This window comes from Anabrus simplex, chromosome 1, assembly GCF_040414725.1.
Source record: "Anabrus simplex isolate iqAnaSimp1 chromosome 1, ASM4041472v1, whole genome shotgun sequence".
Classification (NCBI taxonomy): Eukaryota; Metazoa; Arthropoda; class Insecta; order Orthoptera; family Tettigoniidae; genus Anabrus; species Anabrus simplex.
Genome location: NC_090265.1, coordinates 622,570,798 through 622,591,545, shown reverse-complemented (window position 1 = coordinate 622,591,545; position 20,748 = coordinate 622,570,798). Strand labels below are relative to the sequence as shown.

At 41.3% G+C, this 20,748-nt stretch overlaps 1 protein-coding gene across 1 annotated transcript in view; it reads right to left on the bottom strand.

Annotated features, from left to right (window-relative positions):
- Positions 1–335: 335 nt before the first annotated feature.
- The window catches only part of LOC136882316 (popeye domain-containing 2), a 154,920-nt gene continuing 134,507 nt past the window's right edge, over positions 336–20,748 (bottom strand). Inside the window, exons 11-12 of the mRNA XM_068229162.1 lie at positions 12,825–12,972; positions 336–946 (exon numbers count right to left, since the gene is read on the bottom strand). Of these exons, the coding sequence (XP_068085263.1) occupies positions 762–946; positions 12,825–12,972 (333 nt within the window). The 3' untranslated portion in view covers positions 336–761. The remainder of the gene's footprint in view (positions 947–12,824; positions 12,973–20,748) is intronic.

The window sequence follows — 20,748 nt, the reverse complement described above, 5'->3', positions numbered from 1 at the left end:
TTTCGACATTTGGTGAGAGATTTGGGCGTAAGGCGTATAGTCCTAATTTAACACCAAATTATATTTTCTCCTCTTTATAGATTTGAAATAATATGTCGATAGCAACAAACTTCGTAGTGATTAAGACGTCAAGACTACGGTAAAACGCAAACTGAAATCACACGATAACAAATACTATGTGGAGAGCATGGGCTGATTTACCCTACACTTAGAAAAGTATTTCAATCGCTACGGTGAGTACCTTGACAAATGATGAGGTAACCATGAAACACAATGTACAGTTGAATTAATTTTAGTACTGTATGGCAAAAGTATGCTCTGTAAACTTACTTTCGGTACGTCGCTCTTATTAATAACAATTGTACATTAATTTCATCAGTATACGCCATTGTCTCTCAGACGAGAGTCTAATAAATTTTTCATATAAACATGAAGTACGTCTTTTGTTTGCAAAGTGGTCACACCGAATCATGAGCATCAACTCAAGCCACTTTGTAAGAAACCATGAGAATTCATTTAAGACCTCCTATAGTTATACCACACACATAACAGTTTTCAGATGGTTCGTCTGCTCAAATCCCACGTCCATTGAGAAGAAACTGCATAGTGACAGTAAGCGGTGATTTTGAAAGAGTTAGATGCTCAAAGCGATACAGATAGTTACACAAATAATCTGAGCCTTGGCTTAAAATATTCTTCGTTTATGTTTCTCATTTCCAGCGTCTCTTGACTTTGCTGTGACGCCGAAAATTCCCTGCTCGTCAGTTGTCCACCACTTCACAACTGTGATACTTGGAGCTGGTCTCCAGCCAACTCTCTACCCCGTTAGTGGACGCCAAGTCATCATTTGAAGGCAGTTCTCGAAGTGGCTCCATCTCCAGTACACGTCCATTAGGTAGGGACACACCATTCTCCTTCGGACACAGTCGCTCCCGGCTACTGAATACTGAAACACAAGTGGACATTACCACGAAGCAAAATCACATTAATTTATTTTAAATGTAGGAAGAAATTTTAGCAAAATATTATTATTTAATAAATATACTGCAGGCTACTAATATACGTAGACCATCTAGAAATTAAGTTTCCCCATTTCTTCTGTTGCAAAGTAAACGTATTAAGCCGGGAGTATTCGCGACAGATAAATGACACAGCAATCATATACCGGCCGGACAAGTCCCGCCTGGTGTCAGTAGCGCAGGAGCAGTAGCTCGAAATGGGGCTCGTATTCTTTTTCCCGCCGCCTGCGAAGTTTAGTCTGTGATAAAGTTTCTACTGAAATTGCGATGGGCCATTCAAACCAAGAGGCGTGGACTGCTCAGTGTAGATGTAGTGCTGATCCATGGCAATGTTCGCCCAGATACGGCTCGGCGCTCAGCAACTGTTCTGCAGGAGTTCGTCTGCGTGGTATTTGATCATCCATCGTACAGTCCTGATCTTGCTCCCAGTAATTTTCGTCTTTCCTTACACCTCAGGACATTCCTGTCCTCCTGTCAACATTTTCATATGGGCGAAGAGCTGAAGACGGATGTCAAACGTTGGCTCCATTCCCCGGCGGCAGACTGGTACGACACGACACCAGAATACAAAAGTTGATCCCACGATGTGACAAGTGTCTCAATTCTCGTGGTGACTATGTCGAAAATTCGCTCCAACATTGCTGTGTGGGTGTCAAATAAAGTTTTGCATGTTGTATTTTTCTTAACAAAATAGGGAAATTTAATTTCTGGATGGCCCTCGTATATAAATGTGTCCCTTCCTCAATAAACTTTGAATATACATCATATATATCATCGGCGAACAGATGCATATTACCTTCAAGATTAAGACAAAAATGTTATTAAGGGTTTGTCACATATAACTCCGTTCTTATCTTGGATTGGCCAAAAATGTCGTAAATGAGTTCTGTTTCATTTCGTACGCTTCTTACAATATCAAGTGGAAAAATAAAGTGAAACGTGATTTTATATAGCTCAGTATTATAATTGGAGGGAAAAGAGGTAATAACTTAGACTTTAAAATATTTGAATTGTGTAAGGTGAAATGGTAGTTTTGTACAAGGTGTAAATGTCAATTTCAGAATATCTCCAGTAATAAACATAAGTAAGAAAAAAGAAAATCCACAGCCTGTTTCCCAGGTCAGGAATAGAATGAAACCCCCATTTAGCGGCGAGGATAGGAATTGTACCGGCTGCCGAAGCCTGACGCGCTCTTCTGGGTCAATGATTAATGACTGACACATGAAATGATATTGGAGAGTCTTGCTGGAATGAAAAATGACAGGGAAAACCGGAGTATCCGGAGAAAAACCTGTCTCGCCTCCGCTTTGTCCAGCATAAATCTCACATAGAGTGACCGGGATTTGAACCACGGAACCCAGCGGTGAGAGGCCGGTGTGCTGCCGCCTGAGCCACGAAGGCTCCTAATAAACATAAGTAAATGAGAAAATTTGTATAATAAATAACATTATAATGTATCTCGCTTGTTCACTTCCTTTCCTGAATGGTCAACATCGCATTCTTCGGTTCAGGGGGTCCCAGGTTCGATTTCCGGCGTGGTTGGGCATTATAACCGCGTCCCGTTAATTCCTTTGGCTCGAGGACTGGGTATTTTGTTTTTTCAATACACACCTCTTCAAAAAACACCACACTATCGACCGTCTCCCAGTCTGGTTGGTGTCAGGAAGGGCATCCAGCCGTAAAACAGAGACATGTCGATCGATCGATCGATCGATCGATCGATAGATAGATAGATAGATAGATAGATAGATAGATAGATAGATAGATAGATAGATAGATAGATAGATAGATAGATATATGGAACACATTTCTTACCTGCGGCCCAACGAACGTATGGGAAAGGTGAAAGAGGAGGAGAGACCATATTCGGCATATACTGTTTTTCTTGTTGCCTTATACAATTTTTTCCCATAAAACTCAGCAATTAATTTTTGAATTCCGATTTTTGGGGAAATAATGTAAAGAAAGTACTAAGAGAAAAGAAGTCTACTGTGTCTTGAATAACAGACCGAGCAGGAGGCTGGTGAAAGTGGGGTATACTAGCTTCGTGGTGTATGGATAGTGTGTCCGCCTCTTACCTGGAATCCCCAAGTTCAATTCTCGGGTCGTCCGATGTGTTTAATCCCAGACTCGTGGCCCGAACAAGGTTCGCACAATTTCATGAGATGAACTGGGGAACTGACCAATATGAGTCGCTGCGGACCCGGTGAAGAATGCACGTAATGTGATTGAGAATATCGTCATGCTGACCACGTAACACTCGAGTCATTTGACGAGGTAGCAATCGTCTTCAAGGCTATCGACAATGGAGATCTAACTAACCATCTTCCGAATGGAAGCTTATAGTTGTACTATAAATTCTCTATAATGTTATTGTTTTTACGTCCCACTAACTGCTATTACGGTTTTCGGAGACGCCGAGGTGCCGAAATTTAGTCCTGCATGAGTTCTTTTACGTGCCAGTAAATCTACCAACATGAGGTTAACATACTTGAGTACCTTTAAATTTCGACCATGGGTAAGCATTTCTGAGCATTATGGATCATTCCATTATCACTGGGGTCAATAACATAATTCATTTACTTTTGATTGATTGATTGATTGATTGATTGATTGATTGATTGATTGATTGATTGATTGATTGATTGATTGATTGATTGATTGATTGATTGATTGATTGATTGATTGATTGATTGATTGATTGATTGATTGATCACTTTCAAATGCCACCGGACTGAGCCAGGATCGAACCTACAAAATCCCTAGACTGGGTGAGTTGGCCGTGCGTTTAGGGGAGCGCAGCTTTGAGTTTGCATCCGGGAGATAGTGGGTTCGAGCCCTACTGTCGACAGCCCCGAAGATGGTTTTTCCGTGATTTCCCATTCTCGAACCAGGCAAATGGTGGAGCTGTATTTTAATTAAGGCCACGGCCGCTTCCTTCCCAATCCTAGGCCTTTCCTTTCCTATCGTCGCCATGAAACCTACCTGTGTCTGTGCGACGAATAGCAAAATTGTAAGTAAAATAAATAACAAAATCTCTAAACATAGCTCTGTTACTGGAGATGTACAGTATATGCCACAGTGCTACTAACAGGAAAACAGTGTTCTTCGAACCCACCAACTTGAGTTCAGAAAGCCAGCGTTCTACCGTCCGTGAACTCAGCCCGGCTCTCGAAAGACTGAATCATACACGATTACATCTATCAAAGTAAGGTAAGTAAATAGCCACAGTCTGTGAAGAAATTAAATGAACCGATGGGAGTGAAGGCGGACATAAAAGAAAAACCTAAAAGTCGTCAACTTCAAGACTACATTATCCCACGGTGATGGCAGTGAGACCTATTTCATTGCTAGATAGAGGGAGGATACAAAATTTATCTGACGTAATGTGACAGATAAGACGTCAGTATAAATGAGCTTCGTTGATAAAGAGTAATAATAGTGATAATGATATTCTTGGCAGTAATAAATCGTCTTGTGAAACAGCGCATATTTCGACGGAAGGTGAAGTTGACAAATGCGACATCGTCTGTTAAAGGGGGTTTGCTCTTATCAACACAGTGACCTGGTGCCATTCAAGCAGAGCGATAGAAACTCTAGATTAGTGCAGAGCCTGCGGTAACGAACTAAAATGGCGCCCACTTCATTATCAAAACATGAGGCGCCACTCAGGCCGGACGGTCAGTTGCTCAAGTGCCCATCAACACGTCACTTATAGTGGCATCCTTCCAAGGAAGACCTTGTGCAGATACTCAGCAATGAATCCAGTGACATAACTAACTTGTGAGAACTTGAAAGCGAGTGATGGCTTAGATGAACTCCAGTAAGTTTGACGATGTCCAAATGACATGACTTACATCAAGGTATAATATCTAAACTAGCATCGACGAAGCTAACTCAGATGTAAAGTTCTTCGTCGGAACCGAGCTCGATAGCTGCAGTCGCTTAAGTGCGGCCAGTATCCAGTATTCGGGAGATAGTACTGTAGGTTCGAACCCCACTCTCGGCAGCCCTGAAAATGGTTTTCCGTGGTTTCCCATTTTCACACCAGGCAAATGCTGGGGCTGTACCTTAATTAAGGCCACAGCCGCTTCCTTCCCACTCCTAGCCCTTCCCTGTCCCATCGTCGCCATAAGACCTATCTGTGTCGGTGCGACGTAAAACAACTAGCAAAAAAAAAGTTATTCGTCAAAAGTTAATGTGTACTATGTACAGTCACTAAAAGAAAAGAATGAGCGCATGGCACTGTATGTTCCTCGCACTTTATATACAATCGAAACCGGTCATAATGACTCCGAAAGCACCGCCAATTAACGGCCGTTGTAGATTATATTCACACAAACGGGTTGGTTTTCTGTTGATAAAAATGTCATATCAGTAAGTTTTCTGCACACTTATTTGGTTAATTAAGAGAATAAAATTAATACTTCAAACAAAAGTGAAAAATGTGCTGCATTTTCAATACAGAAATTGTGGAGTGTGACTGGGAGGAAGTTTTCTTTTATGTTTACACAGTACGTATAGCAATAATACAGACATCAAAAAAGTGTTGAATCATCTCGTTTCCAAGATCGCCGGAAAACTGACGCCGACTGTTTATATTGCATCAAGAACACAGTCCCTTTGACTGTTCCTAGCTGTCACTAAACCTGCCCAAAGATGTAAACAGCCATGCATGAGCAGGGCCTATTAGACGGAGTGCGTGCGAAAGCCGATAATTTCCAGTCATTCCACAAGGAAGGACGTACATTACTCGTGTTGTCTCTAGTTCTGCCATGCCTAGAAGGTCAATGCCGCAGTTTGATCGTGTCCGCATTGTTACGTTGCATCAGGAGGGGCTCTCATCAAGGGAAGTTCCAGACGTCTCCGAATGAAACAAAGCCATGTTGTTCGGACATGGAGGAAGTACTGGAACTGTCGATGACGTGCCTCGCTCAGATCGCCCAAAGGCCAAGACTGCAGTGGATGACCGCTGTTTACGGAATTCAGCTCAGAGGAACCCTGAAAGTAACGCCTCCATGCTGAATATTGCGTTTCGTGCAGCCACAGGACGTCGTGTTTCGACTCAAACTGTACGCAATAGGCTGCATAATGCGCACCTTCACTCCCGACGTTCATGGCGGGGTCCACCTTTGCAAACTAGACACCATGGCACAGATGGGGCCAACAACATGCTGAATGGACCCGTCAGAAATGGCATCACATTCTCTTCATAGGTGAGTGTGGCATATGTCTTCAACCAGACAATCGTCGGAGACGTGTTTGTAGACAGTCTGGCCACGCTGAATGTCTTAGACACACCGTCCAGCGAGTGCAGCAAGGTGGTGGTTCCCTGATGTTTTGGTGTGGCATCATGTGGGGCCGACGTACGCCACTGGTGGCCATGGAAGGCGCCGAAACGTCTATGTGATACAGAAAAGAGATACTCCGACCTATAGTGCAACCATATCGGCAGCATTTCGGAGAAGCATTCATCTTCATGGATGACAATTCCCGCCCTCATCGAGCACATCTTGTGAATGAGTTCCTTAATGATAATGATAATGATATCGCTCGACTAGAGTTGCCAGCATGTTCTCCAGACATGAACCCTATCGAACATGCCTGGGATACATTGAAAATGAATGTTTTTGGACGAGATGACCCATCAACTAATCTGAGAGATCTACGCCGAATCGCCGTTGAGGAGTGGGTCAATCTGGATCAACAGTGCTTTGATGAACTAGTGGATAGCATGCCACGACGAATACAGGCATGCTTCAGTGCAAGAGGACGTGCTACTGGATATTAGAGGTACTGGTATATGCTGCAATCTGGACCACAACTTCAGAAAGGCCAGTTGTATGATTGTGCAACTTGCAATGTGTAGTTTTCATGAGCAATAAAGAGAGCTGAAATTTAGTTTGTGTATATCTCTATTCCATTTGTATGTAAAGGTGCAGGGCCTCTTAGCACCAAGGTGATGCAAAAATTATGCAAAATATAAAATAGTAAGTAGCCTCCGTGGCTCAGGCGGGAGCGTGCCGACCTCTCACCGCTGGATTCCGTCCGTGGTTCAAATCTCGGACACTCCATGTGATATTTGTGCTGGAAAAATTGGAGGTGGGACAGGTTTTTCCCCGCGCACTCCGGTTTTCCCTATCTTTAATTCCAGCAACACTCTCCATTAATATTTCATTTCATCTGTCAGTCATTGCCCCAGAGGAGTGCGACAGGCTTCGGCAGCCGGCACATTTCCTATCCTCGCCACTAGATGGGGATTCTTTCATTCCATCCCTGACCCGGTCGAATGACTGGAAACAGGCTGTAGATTTTCATAAAGTAGTAAGCGAGGAATATATATTACAATTTGCTTTACGTCGCACCATGCCAAGAAATCAGCAAAAACACACCGTTGGTTTCAGCCAGTACAAACATTGCAGTAGTTGCTTAGGCGCGATCCTGTCAGTTCGGAGGTTTGTATTCAAACCCGTCTCCCGGCGAAGTTTTATTCTTCGATTAGTGCTCTCATGCTGGTCTTATATCATGTACAGATTTAGCAACGCCGCCGCGCAAAGCTCATTTGAATTCGCTCGCGAAGCGATCTGCTTGGCTAACTTCAGCAGCTGAGAATGACAACGGTGCTAGATATCGAATTGTTTCTTTCAAATAATTTACCGCATGACCAACCCTCTAAGCTCATACACTGACTGACAGAGCAAATGCAACACCAAGGAGGAGTGGTTCGAAACGGATGAAAGTTGGGGAAAAACAGAGACGCCACGGACGAATAATTGATGTTTATTTCAAACCGATATGCAGGTTACACAATGCGCACGGCATCGACTCAGTAGGATGTAGGACCACCGCGAGCGGCGATGCACGCAGAAACACGTCGAGGTACAGAGTCAATAAGAGTGCGGATGGTGTCCTGAGGGATGGTTCTCCATTCTCTGTCAACCATTTGCCACAGTTGGTCGTCCGTACGAGGCTGGGGCAGAGTTTGCAAACGGCGTCCAATGAGATCCCACACGTGTTCGATTGGTGAGAGATCCGGAGAGTACGCTGGCCACGGAAGCATTTGTACACCTCGTAGAGCCTGTTGGGAGATGCGAGCAGTGTGTGGGCGGGCATTATCCTGCTGAAACAGAGCATTGGGCAGCCCCTGAAGGTACGGGAGTGCCACCGGCCGCAGCACATGCTGCACGTGCTGCACGTAGCGGTGGGCATTTAACGTGCCTTGAATACGCACTAGAGGTGACGTGGAATCATACGCAATAGCGCCCCAAACCATGATGCCGCGTTGTCTAGCGGTAGGGCGCTCCACAGTTACTGCCGGATTTGACCTTTCTCCACGCCGACGCCACACTCGTCTGCGGTGACTATCACTGACAGAACAGAAGCGTGACTCATCGGAGAACACGACGTTCCGCCATTCCCTCATCCAAGTCGCTCTAGCCCGGCACCATGCCAGGCGTGCACGTCTATGCTGTGGAGTCAATGGTAGTCTTCTGAGCGGACGCCGGGAGTGCAGGCCTCCTTCAACCAATCGACGGGAAATTGTTCTGGTCGATATTGGAACAGCCAGGGTGTCTTGCACATGCTGAAGAATGGCGGTTGACGTGGCGTGCGGGGCTGCCACCGCTTGGCGGCGGATGCGCCGATCCTCGCGTGCTGACGTCACTCGGGCTGCGCCTGGACCCCTCGCACGTGCCACATGTCCCTGCGCCAACCATCTTCGCCACAGGCGCTGCACCGTGGACACATCCCTATGGGTATCGGCTGCGATTTGACGAAGCGACCAACCTGCCCTTCTCAGCCCGATCACCATACCCCTCGTAAAGTCGTCTGTCTGCTGGAAATGCCTCCGTTGACGGCGGCCTGGCATTCTTAGCTATACACGTGTCCTGTGGCACACGACAACACGTTCTACAATGACTGTCGGCTGAGAAATCACGGTACGAAGTGGGCCATTCGCCAACGCCGTGTCCCATTTATCGTTCGCTACGTGCGCAGCACAGCGGCGCATTTCACATCATGAGCATACCTCAGTGACATCAGTCTACCCTGCAATTGGCATAAAGTTCTGACCACTCCTTCTTGGTGTTTCATTTGCTCTGTCAGTCAGTGTATATCCGGTTTACTTTTTTTTCTTCCGACCACCCTGCATATATTCGATGTCACCAACATCAGCTCCAGAACTCAAAGGGAAGACTACCGGATGATTCCTTAAAGTATCAGGTATTCTTACAAAAGTCGGGTTAAAATTTTCCTGTTTTAGAGGAGGACAGAGAAAGGTGATATAATCAATTTTAGAACACTCAACGATAGAAATCAGTGACTTGAAAATTGAATGCAAGATGTTACACGAAAGTGCATCACTTACCAGTTCAATGTGACTAATCTACACTCATTTACCAGTTTACCAAAGAACATGATCACTCTGCGCTTCGTTTGTAAAATCTTTCGCACTATCACGGCATCATTGCTGCTACGCGCGATGAATTTGCATTTTCAAGAAAAAGACGATAAAAATAAAAAAGCATAGAAGTACAGATTTTTCTTTCGCTGTTATCCGTAAGATGATAGTAAACGCTTGAATACTTTCTAGATACGAAATATCTACAGATCTCGATAGCTGCAGTCGCTTAAGTGCGGCCAGTATCCAGTATTCGGGAGATAGTAGGTTCGAATCCCACTGTCGGCACCCCTGAAGATGGTTTTCCGTGGTTTCCCATTTTCACACCAGGCACATGCTGGGGCTGTACCTTAATTAAGGCCACGGCCTCTTCCTTCCCAGTCCTAGCCCTTTCCTGTCCCATCGTCGCCATAAGACCTATCTGTGTCGGTGCTACGTAAAGGCTATAGCAATAAAAAAGATACGAAATAAATATGAAAATCATGGTCCCGCAATTCCAGTTTTAAGCGGAATCCGTCCTATACAGATGATTTTTTTCATTTTTAAATCCCACGGGCAATGGTCGGAATTCAAATCACGCCGGCTTTAAAGACAAGCTAGTAATAATGGTACTGGGCTATAAGGTTAACGAAATAAAATAAAATGAAAATGCATTTACTTCCTTGCCTTCAAATTTTCTTCAAAACTTTTTACGGACAGTGTGTTGATTCAACTTTAATCAAATTCTTGGTGTTGCCTCCGGAATAGACTCAGATTTAATGAAGGTATTTCTCGACAATAACCAAAGACCACCGGACTCAGCTACGATCGAACCTGCCACTCCGTCCGGGCAAATATACATTTAAATCCATTACGTTTTGCCAGACTGTTAATTGAAGGTATGTTCCGCGTTATAAAACCCTTATTATAACCACTGATAATCATTTCGCTCCTAAACACGGGATAAAATAGACTCACTTTAGCTAAAGGAACCAGATGGGCATTGTGCCAACTGAATTGAACCACCTGATCCCCATTAAAGGAGAACAAGTCATAAGATTTTATAACTCTCTTACTTTCTAATGTGTTCTTACTACATGTGGTGACTAGCGCTAGGATTTTAATGTACAATGAAACACCAATGTTTCTTAGTAAAAACCACTAACGTGCTAAAAATCTCCCGGAAATGCTTAATAAAATTGTTATAATGTTACTTCACATTCCAGTTCACAACAAATAGCTCACCCAGGAAGTCAAAGGAAAATCATCTGGTAGCCTTTACTTGGTCTCTTGAAAACAAAATTAGCTTTCTAATAAGCAGAAATAAAGCAAGTAAACTTTATAAATGAGAAACACTACGAAATACCTCCTTACATACACATAAAAAATTGTGAAATGACCTGTGAGAATGTCCTAAATAGTTTCAAGTCGCGCATAAAATATATAATGTAGGATACTGAAATAAATGGAATGAAATGTCGTGTGCCTTTTAGTGCCGGGATATCCCAGGACGGGTTCGGCTCGCCAGGTGCAGGTCTTTCTATTTGACTCCCGTAGGCGACCTGCGCGTCGCAAGGAGGATGAAATGATGATAAAGACAACACATACACCCAGACCCCGTGCCGTAGGAAGTAACCAATTAAGGTTAAAATCCCCGACCCGGCCTGGAATCGAACCCGGGACCCTCTGAACCGAAGGCCAGTACGCTGACCGTTCAGCCAACGATTCGGACACAGAAACAGATAAGGTGTCAAATTTCTCTTTGGATAAATAATAATAATGTTATTTGCTTTACGTCCCATTAACTACTTTTACGGTTTTCGGAGACGCCGAGATGCCGGAATTTAGCCCCACAGGAGTTCTTTTACGTGCCAGTAAATCTACCGACACGAGGCTGACGTATTTAAGCACCTTCAAATACCACCGGACTGAGCCAGGATTGAACCTGCCAAGTTGGGGTCAGAAGCCCAGCGCCTGAACCGTCTGAGCCACTCAGCCCGGCTTTGCCTTTGGAAAAATCAAATATTCATAAATATGTCTTGCAATAAATAAAACTCAAATTGATAACGATTGATTTATGGGCACCTAATGAATCGTTTTCGAGGGACAGTATGGAATCCGAAGTCGACAAGTGTAGTCATGGCCATCCATCAACGCTTCACACCACAGCCTGCAAGATCACAAAGAGAGAGAGAAGGGGGGGGGGCTTTATGTGACCGTAATCCACACCTGGCTGTCTCGATATAGATAAATAATACTTCGAACAAACATTAGGATGTGTGATAGGGAGTCTCATGTTTCTCTACCTGCGGAAGGTCCAAAAAGTTATTGATTCGATTTAGTGATAATTTGTCGGAGATGCATACATAATAATATATTATTCAGAGCTGATATCCTCAGATAGATAATGCAACACATCCATCCTTAAGGGAGAGCGTCCAAGATGCAAGGTATTATTTTTCATACAACGGAATTTTATAGATTCACTGCAGTTTGTTACACGAGTGAATAGTCAGTCAGAAGGGAAGTACCAATAAAATTATTACTGGAACTGACGAACATAATTTAATACGTACTTCATTACTACTACATTATTTCATGTGACTACCGTATGTTTTCCGAATCTTCTTTTAGTTACAAGAAGTATGGAAATAATGGTGTATTGTATAGGGCTATAATAGCATTTAATTCCATTACAGACTCGATGAGAGCTTGTCAGAATTTCAATAAATTCAAAAGAAATATTAATAAACATTTATGGACAAAATTTAATGTTCCTAATCTGTTTAGATGAACTTATTATCAGGTTTCATTTCGAACTATATGATTCTGCTTATATATATTAAACAACAATTGTATCCTTAAAAAATGTTGTATTTTAGATTTAATTATTACAAAATGTTATCAGCTCTGTAGTATAAATAATTCAGTTTTTCTTTAATATTGTAACTGTGTGAGCTCTTTGATGTACTATCCCAATACTTTTTTTTTGCTAGTTGTTTTACGTCGCACAGACACAGATAGGTCTTACGGCGACGATGGGACAGGAAAGGGCTATGAGTGGGAATGAAGCGGCCGTGGCCTTAATTAAGGTACAGCCCCACCCAGCATTTGTCTGGTGTGAAAATGGAAAGCCACGGAAAACCATTTTCAGGGCTGCCGACAGTGGGGTTCGAATCTACTATCCCAATACTGGCATTAGCTCATGTGATCTTTGAAACAATAAATAAATAAATAAATAAATAAATAAATAAATAAATAAATAAATAAATAAATATCCTTGAAAATGTTATGTTTTAGATTTAAATTATTACAAAATAAATAAATAAATAAGTTTTGGTTTTAAAAAGTGCTGAAAACAGTCTACTGCATTTTGTAAACCTGTATACCTACAATTATAATCACAAATATAGTAAATTACAACCTACCTGAGTCCGGCGACGTGGGACAAAGTGTCGACAACAAAGAGCTTTGTTTCAGCGCCCGTGGGGGACTCTTATACTCCCCGGCTGACGTCAATGATGAGGTAATGCTGGGCAGCCTGATGTCCAAGTGAGAACCTTTCTCCGTGACGATCTGCAAAAGAATGGACAAGTAAAGAGGTTTCTAGACAAAGAATCTGCACTCAGGTCTGGCACACCTTCACCCAGAAACTCTTCCACATAACGTAGGGGAAGTCCGTGTAATTTGGACCTGCGTGTAATTTTAACCGATATTATTTTTTGCATTTGTAAGTTTGGTCACCCTGTCGGAGGCAAGGTCAGCTAGACAGCCGAGGGTAGCTTTCTTCCTATAAATTGTTTTGTTAATTGACTTAAGGTTGAAATGGGAAGAGTACAACTATCTTAATACTCACATTCCTTGTAAGGTTATACGGTGACAAGTAAACGTACTGTGAAGTAGTTATTTCAACCAAGAGGGTGTTTAGCATTTACAAGTACTGATGAAATATCTAGGACCGGGCGAGTTGGCCGTGCGCGTAGAGGCGCGTGGCTGTGAGCTTGCATCCGGGAGATAGTAGGTTCGAATCCCACTATCGGCAGCCCTGAAAATGGTTTTCCGTAGGTTCCCATTTTCACACCAGGCAAATGCTGGGGCTGTACCTTAATTAAGGCCACGGCCGCTTCCTTCCAACTCCTAAGCCTTTCCTATCCCATCGTCGCCATAAGACCTATCTGTGTCGGTGCGACGTAAAGCCCCTAGCAAAAAAAAAAAAGAAAAAGAGAAATATCTAGGTAAGTTTTAACATAGTTTCGTTCATATATGTTTAGTTATTTCGCATATAATTTCGTTTTTATTAGATCTTTGCATGCCATGTAATTTGGGTTGCCCGAGAGTGTGTAGATTGGACCGCTGAAACAATTGTAATAATTACGTTTCTTTGTACTTTTACTAACCTTTCTAAAATAACTTGTTTTATAATATGAGGACGGCCCTGCGGTGTCGGGGTAGCGTGTCTGCCTCTTACCCGGAGGTCCCAGGTTCTATTCTCGGCTAGGAATTTTACGCGGATCTGAGGGCTGGTTCGAGGGCCGCTCAGCCTTCGTGATCACAATTGAGAAGCTATCATACGATCAAATGGTGGCCCCAATAATGACAGCCGAGAGGATTCGTCGTGCTGACCATACGCCACCTCGTAATCTGCAGGCCTTCGGGATAAGCAGCGGTCGAGAATCTGTTCACTACAGACGCAAGAAAAAATGAAAAATAGTTTGCAATTTATTGTGACAAGTATTATGATGACGATTGGATTTAGTGCAATTGTTGCAAAAATTGAACTCATGAAAACTGCGCCAAAATTCACGATGAATTGTTTTATGATTGTCTTACATGCCAAAAGTGGCGAACACAATTCATAGTGTCGTATTGTATTGCTTAGGATTTCATAATAAATACATTAATTAATACATTCTATTTACTAGTCCAAAATACATGATCACCTGGTTCAAGTTACACGCTATTGGTCCAAAAGACATGATAACACATTTTATAATGAATGTTACTTTTAAAGAAATCCTAAAGACAATATTAACATTTGTTTTTCCCAAATCATTTGATACATTGTACTAATTATTGTGTATACAATTTTTGAGATATTTTCATTACGATCAATATAGTTAGGGACGTTTAAGGTTAAGACTCAGGGCCTCTCAGGGTGCATGCGCCTGGTGCATGCACTGTGTACGGTGCAAAAGACGACTTCGCTTGGTTGACCAGAGTGCAGACCCCCACTCCTCGATTTGGAGCAATAGCGCTGTCTCTCTCTTTCCCCACTCCTGTCTCGCTCGCTCCCCCTGTCTCCCTTTTCGTCACTTGCTCCGTAATGCTCCAAATCTGAGCTGAGTTGAGCCGAGTTGAGCCGAGCTTAGCCGAGTAGCCCAGAGACGAAGCGTTGGTCCGAGCCGAACCGAGCGGGACCGATGCACTGTGCACAGGAACTCTGCATCGCTGTTTGCGCGCCATACTGTATAAAGCGCACCAAACTCATGAGCTAATCGATTGAGGTGGTCTAAGCGAATGTTACGAGTTTTACTTGTGAATTTAATGCTTAGCGATTGGGAGCATTCCTTGGATAGCTGTGACTGTTGAAAGACAGACCTCTACTTTTCTACACACACTGCAACTCTTGATGGGATAATGAGACCTTATAGTTTAGGTTAGGCTACTATACATACCAGGTGGCCCGCGACCGGCGTAGTTTCTACTTACAAATATCCCGCATGCACTAGTGATGCATGGGATGCCCAATCACTTTTTTCGAATGAGCGGTAAAACGTCCTGTATTTCGGATGTTGTGAGCAAATAGCAAACATTTTACTGCACACGTTCCATAACCGGGTGCACTTGTAAATACGTCAAAGATGCAGCAAAGAAAATTCATTACCGAGCTCGATAGCTGCAGTCGCTTAAGTGCGGCCAGTATCCAGTATTGGGGAGATAGTGGGTTCGAAGTAATTGAAAGCACTCTTTGGATACTTGAGAAATGAATAATCATACTGAAAATACAAATCGAAATCCGAAAATTAAATCGAAAAGAGAATCAAAAAGCCAAATCCAAGAATCAATTCCTAAAATTATTCAAATTTCACAATCCAAAATTTTAAGTAAATTAAAATTTAAATTTAAAATCAAAACAAAAATAAAAATTTAATATAAAATACAAATATCAAAATATAAATCAAAATTATATCCATAACCGAACTACAAGATTGAAAATAATAAAGAATAATGGAAATGAATAGTAAAAAATCAAAACCGATATAAAAAAATGGTAACTCAAAATACAGTATATTCCTAAAATCACATTTCAAGAATAAAATTCAAGATCTTAATCAAAATGAAAATATAGAATACAAGATTGAAATGAGGTAATCGAAAACAAAACCAAAATCGAAGTCAAAATTCAAAATTGATGTTCACGGCATATAAAATGCGTCTTTCCAGCATAATGTATCTATAATGTGAGGACAGAAAATGGGAAGATTCCCATCTAATTTCGTATTTTTGGAATATTTTTGAAAATGGGAAATTCTTCCAAAATTTCGGAGGATCTAGCAACACTGACTGAAATAATCCATCGACGTGAACTTTTACAGAAGTGAAAGTGTCGTTTCTAAATGTTTCGTCTTCGAGCGGAAAATCTAACCCACGCCTTTCCAGGTGAATAGAGCACGCCTTTACCGCCTCAGCGAGCAGAATCTGATCAGGGATGAAACAACGCAACTAAGCTTCCAAATCATCTCGAGGACAAACGGAGAATGGTGCAATTCACCAGACTGGAAATTTAATTAAGCTCCCGTCTCGGCAATCATAGTTACTGTTCAGGTGACCTAATGGAAATTTCATCTCTCTCTCTAGCACTGGTAGCTCAACTCAACCGTAGCCTATATTGAAAGCTTGGTGTTAGTAAAGACTGCAGTCTCCTCTGATCGGAAACATTTGTGTTGAAGTGTCAGACACATAATTTCCTTCCGGCCATATTTTTCAATCATTCAGCAATGATCTGCATTTAAGAGGGTGGCAGGTTCCCTGTTAATTATCTACGTAGCCTTTCTTAAATGTTTTCAAAGAACTTGTGATAAATCAGCCTAGTTCTTTATTCTTCGTCCAGTAAATTAATATTTGCCCCAATTTGTCTTCTTGAATTCCAACTTTGTCTGCATATTATTATCTTTCCTATTTTTAAAATTTCAACTCAAGTTGATTCGTCTACTAATGTCATTCCATGCCATATCTCCACCGACAGCTCGTAACATACCACTTAGTCGAGCAGCTTGTCTTCTTAAGTCTTTCGAACCCAAATTTTTCAACATTTTGTCGGAAATCATCAAGAACAAATCGTGCTGCTTTCCTTTTGATCTTCTCCAGTTCTCGTATCAAATAATCGTGGTGTGGGTCCCGTACACAGAAACCATTCACTAATTGGGGTCTTACCACAACCTTGAACGCCCTCGCCTTGAAATCCTTACTGCAACCTTTAAGTACCCTCATAACCATGTAAAAAGATGTGTAACCGTTCTTCACAAGTTCGTTAATATGATTACCCCAATGAGGATTACTCCTTATATTAACACCTGTGTACTTAAAGTGATTCCCATGATGTACAATCACCCCATCAACACAGTAATTAAAACTGAGAAGAGTTTCCCTCTTGGTAAAACTTACAACCTGACTTTTTCATCTCGTTTCCCATCATGCCAATGCCTGCTGTCCATCTCACCACATTGCCGAGGTGTTTGTGTAGTCGCACACAATCCTGTAACTTATTTACTACCCTATAGAGTATAATATAATCCGCAAATAACCTTACCTGTGATTCCAGTTCTTTACTCATATCATGTATGTATATTGTATCCGCTCAAAGCCTGAGTCCCAACCAGCATTTATCTCAGGGAGTGTTACTGTCCGAATCTATCGCAACTAAGAAACAATAAAAAATTATATTTTGAGATATAAGATCTCAAACTAAATGTAAGGGCGCCATCCAATCAGTACTACAGGGTTGAACGGGACACTCTAATCTTTAAGGCTCATCATAAAACACACAAATTATATATCTATTCACATCAAAGGAAAATTATGAAGGCTCCGTCCTAGGAATGGGGACGGATATTTAAACGGTCACCAAGGGTTTACTATTCTACAAGAATAAGAACCTGGAACTGTTTCCTTGCAAATGCTAAAGGAGCATTTTATTGAAGTAAACAAAATAATTTTTACACACAATCAAAATCTGTTGACCCTTGATTTGCCGGTAATTTGGCAAATTATTCCTGAAAAATGATTACATAATATTTATCACTTTTGACCACCCTTCCATTTGGGTGGTGGAACCGTTGATATCTGAAGGTATCACATTTACCTTCGTTAACACCATGACCATTTTGGTCATGGACCAATTACCTGTTGGCTAAGTGGGCGCGATCACATGAACTATGTTATCGCCTCCACTTTGATTGAGATGAGACCAACCCGGGAAACTACAAACTCTCCCCGGGTTCCTAACCAAGATATGCTAATCGTTAGTTGAAGGAAACGACAAAGAGACTATAACCTAATGGTCCAGATGTAGGGATTTGCCTTCATTTTACAACATTTAACTTATTATTCACAACACTTGACATTATTACGTTAATTCGCCAGCTGACTTCCCTAGTATCATTCATCATCAGCATCCGAAATAATAAAAAAAAAATATTAAAATATTATTATTATTATTATTATTATTATTATTATTAATGGTGGAAATCGTGATTATCGTAACCCGTAATCATCCTCGCTATAATACTTCAACTTCTCGCTCTTATTATTCTCATAAAAAGGTAGCTTTTTATTCTTCTTCTCCTTCTTCAAATATTCTCATTATTATTATTATTATTATTAGTTAAAAATCTCAAATTTTTCATTTCAACTCCCAACATCATTATTATGTCCAAATATAAAAAAGTAAATTCTTCTTCTTCAAAAAAAAGTAGCTTCTTTTTTAATAATTATTATTATTATTAATTTTTAAAAAATTATTTTCGCTTGTTACACGATAGTCCACTCTTAATATGTTTAACGCATAACCCCTTTTTACAATTCCGATTTATTTTGGCACTAATCAATCCAGACATGATTTACTTGGAATATTATTATTATTATTATTAATATTATTATTCTCTCGAGAATCTTTATTTTTATTCCCCTTCTTTATAATTTAGTCACATATGTTCTCTCCCAAACAGAAATCACCAAGATCCGAATTCACATCGGTCGGGACATAATAGTGTTCGAACCCGCAAACTGATTTTCGTACTGTCGTTAATTCATGGAGACCATATGCTCCTAAGACAATTCTCAAATCCCATAACACCTCGCAGTTGGGGCAAATACCTCCAATCTCTGCAAGTGTTAAATTATTCCTTCCTTTTACATTTTGAAGTCCATTTATCCATCGGAACTCTTCAAAACATTTTCACTAACTAACCCTCGGTGTGTGGACTCTATTCTGCCACTCAATACACCGGTATATAAATACAACCTCTATGTGGGCCTTAAGATCCATCTATTTCTTCATCAACATCAGTACAATTCACTTTCATTTCGGAGCGGATTTCTGTCCCACAAACTCCAAATCTCAACTTTTGGCTCAAATCATTCTGGGCCTCAAACATAACGTGACCATATTATCAAAAATGCCGATCTCATTTCTACCAAAATTATTTATGATTATTATGGAGTCCAAAAAACGTTAAATCAACAATTAGTGTTAAAATCGGATTCAATGCCCAAATTAAATATTCATGCCACATATTATCTCCACATTTAAATTACTTTAATTTGCAATAATTCTATCCAACTAGGCCCGTGCCTTTATTCTCAAAGATTATTATTAAACACGCCTTTACACATTACCCAATATTAATGTAACTACTTCGACACTTGTACAGTTTATTATTATTTTGTCCACTGGCGAACTTCGCGATATTTACAAACAAATCAATGGACTTCATTCCGTCCCACAACAATTTAAATCACTTGGCAACCCTACCTCTGGATTATCTTAACAACATGCCTTAATATCTATAAAAGTTCCGATAACGGAAAAACACTTTGGAAGCACTTCTAAATGAATATTAACATTACGTGAAACGTGCTCCATATCATATCAAACAACTCAAGCACTTGGATGAACAACTCAACCCTACTATACTCTATTTAATAATCAAAATTATGATGAGTGCTCGATCTAATCATGTACATATTAATTTGTCCTTTTGTCTATCTATCTTTGAATTTATACGAGCCCGAAACGGCTCGTTTCACAATCAAGTTACCATGATAAAATAATATGATTTCCTCCCCCTAACGATAGCAATCTACAAATATTTGAAAAGGTTACTCATCTCTTTTTTGTAGTCTGCTAAGCCGGACGAGAAGCACAAGCCCCGTCCAGTCTTAGCCCTGCATTCCACTGGTATTCATGCCAGCTTGAAGAATTAATCCTTGACCCTTTTCAACTTTACACATTTTGAATAAAAACGAATAAAATAACTGTTGCACTCTGGAATAATTTCCACCCTAAATTCTACTCACAAATTTTACACTCTCGGCCTTGTATCTAGCCCACTTAATGTAGGTATACATTCTTCATTCCTTTCCCGGACACTAGGAACATGGGATACCTCGGGATCCCCTTTACAACGGCCCGTGCGCGCACTTGAATTTCCCGTCTCACGTTCGTGTAGCTGACCAGGTATCAGTTTAGATACGACTGTTTACTAGGTGACATAAACACTCGTGACCGTTCTCACGTAACGCACTTCCTAATCTGTTGGTAGAATCTCACACTCCGTAAGTTATGCTTTACTGAGTCCTGTCTATTTGAAACACTTCATACTAGTATACTGCTCAAGAGTGTAATATGAGCTACATCACGTCATGAATCACTGTACTATGTAACAATATAATACTTCGAACCCTACTCTACGAGTAAGTACACACACGCACCCCTGGCGTAATCACGGCTCGAACAAAATATCAGAAGTTGTCACGCACCCCAGGCTGGTATCCGCTCCGACACTTTGTCAAAAGTAGTTTTCAATCCTTGTCCACGACCTCATATTTATACTTGTATCCCCTCTCTTCCGAGTTCAGAGGAGGTCATCTTGGGACGCGCAGTCCCGATATCTTCATACGACAATTTGCGGTTTGGCCCGTGGGTTAAATATGATATCCAATGATGTAATTATGTTCTCAAATGCTCTATACCAATTCTCAACTATTATCGTTCGCTGATAATGGATATATTTGCGAATTTAGCTGCCGTATCGCGGCCTGGGATTTCGCGCTCTATTGTGGCGTCCTTTG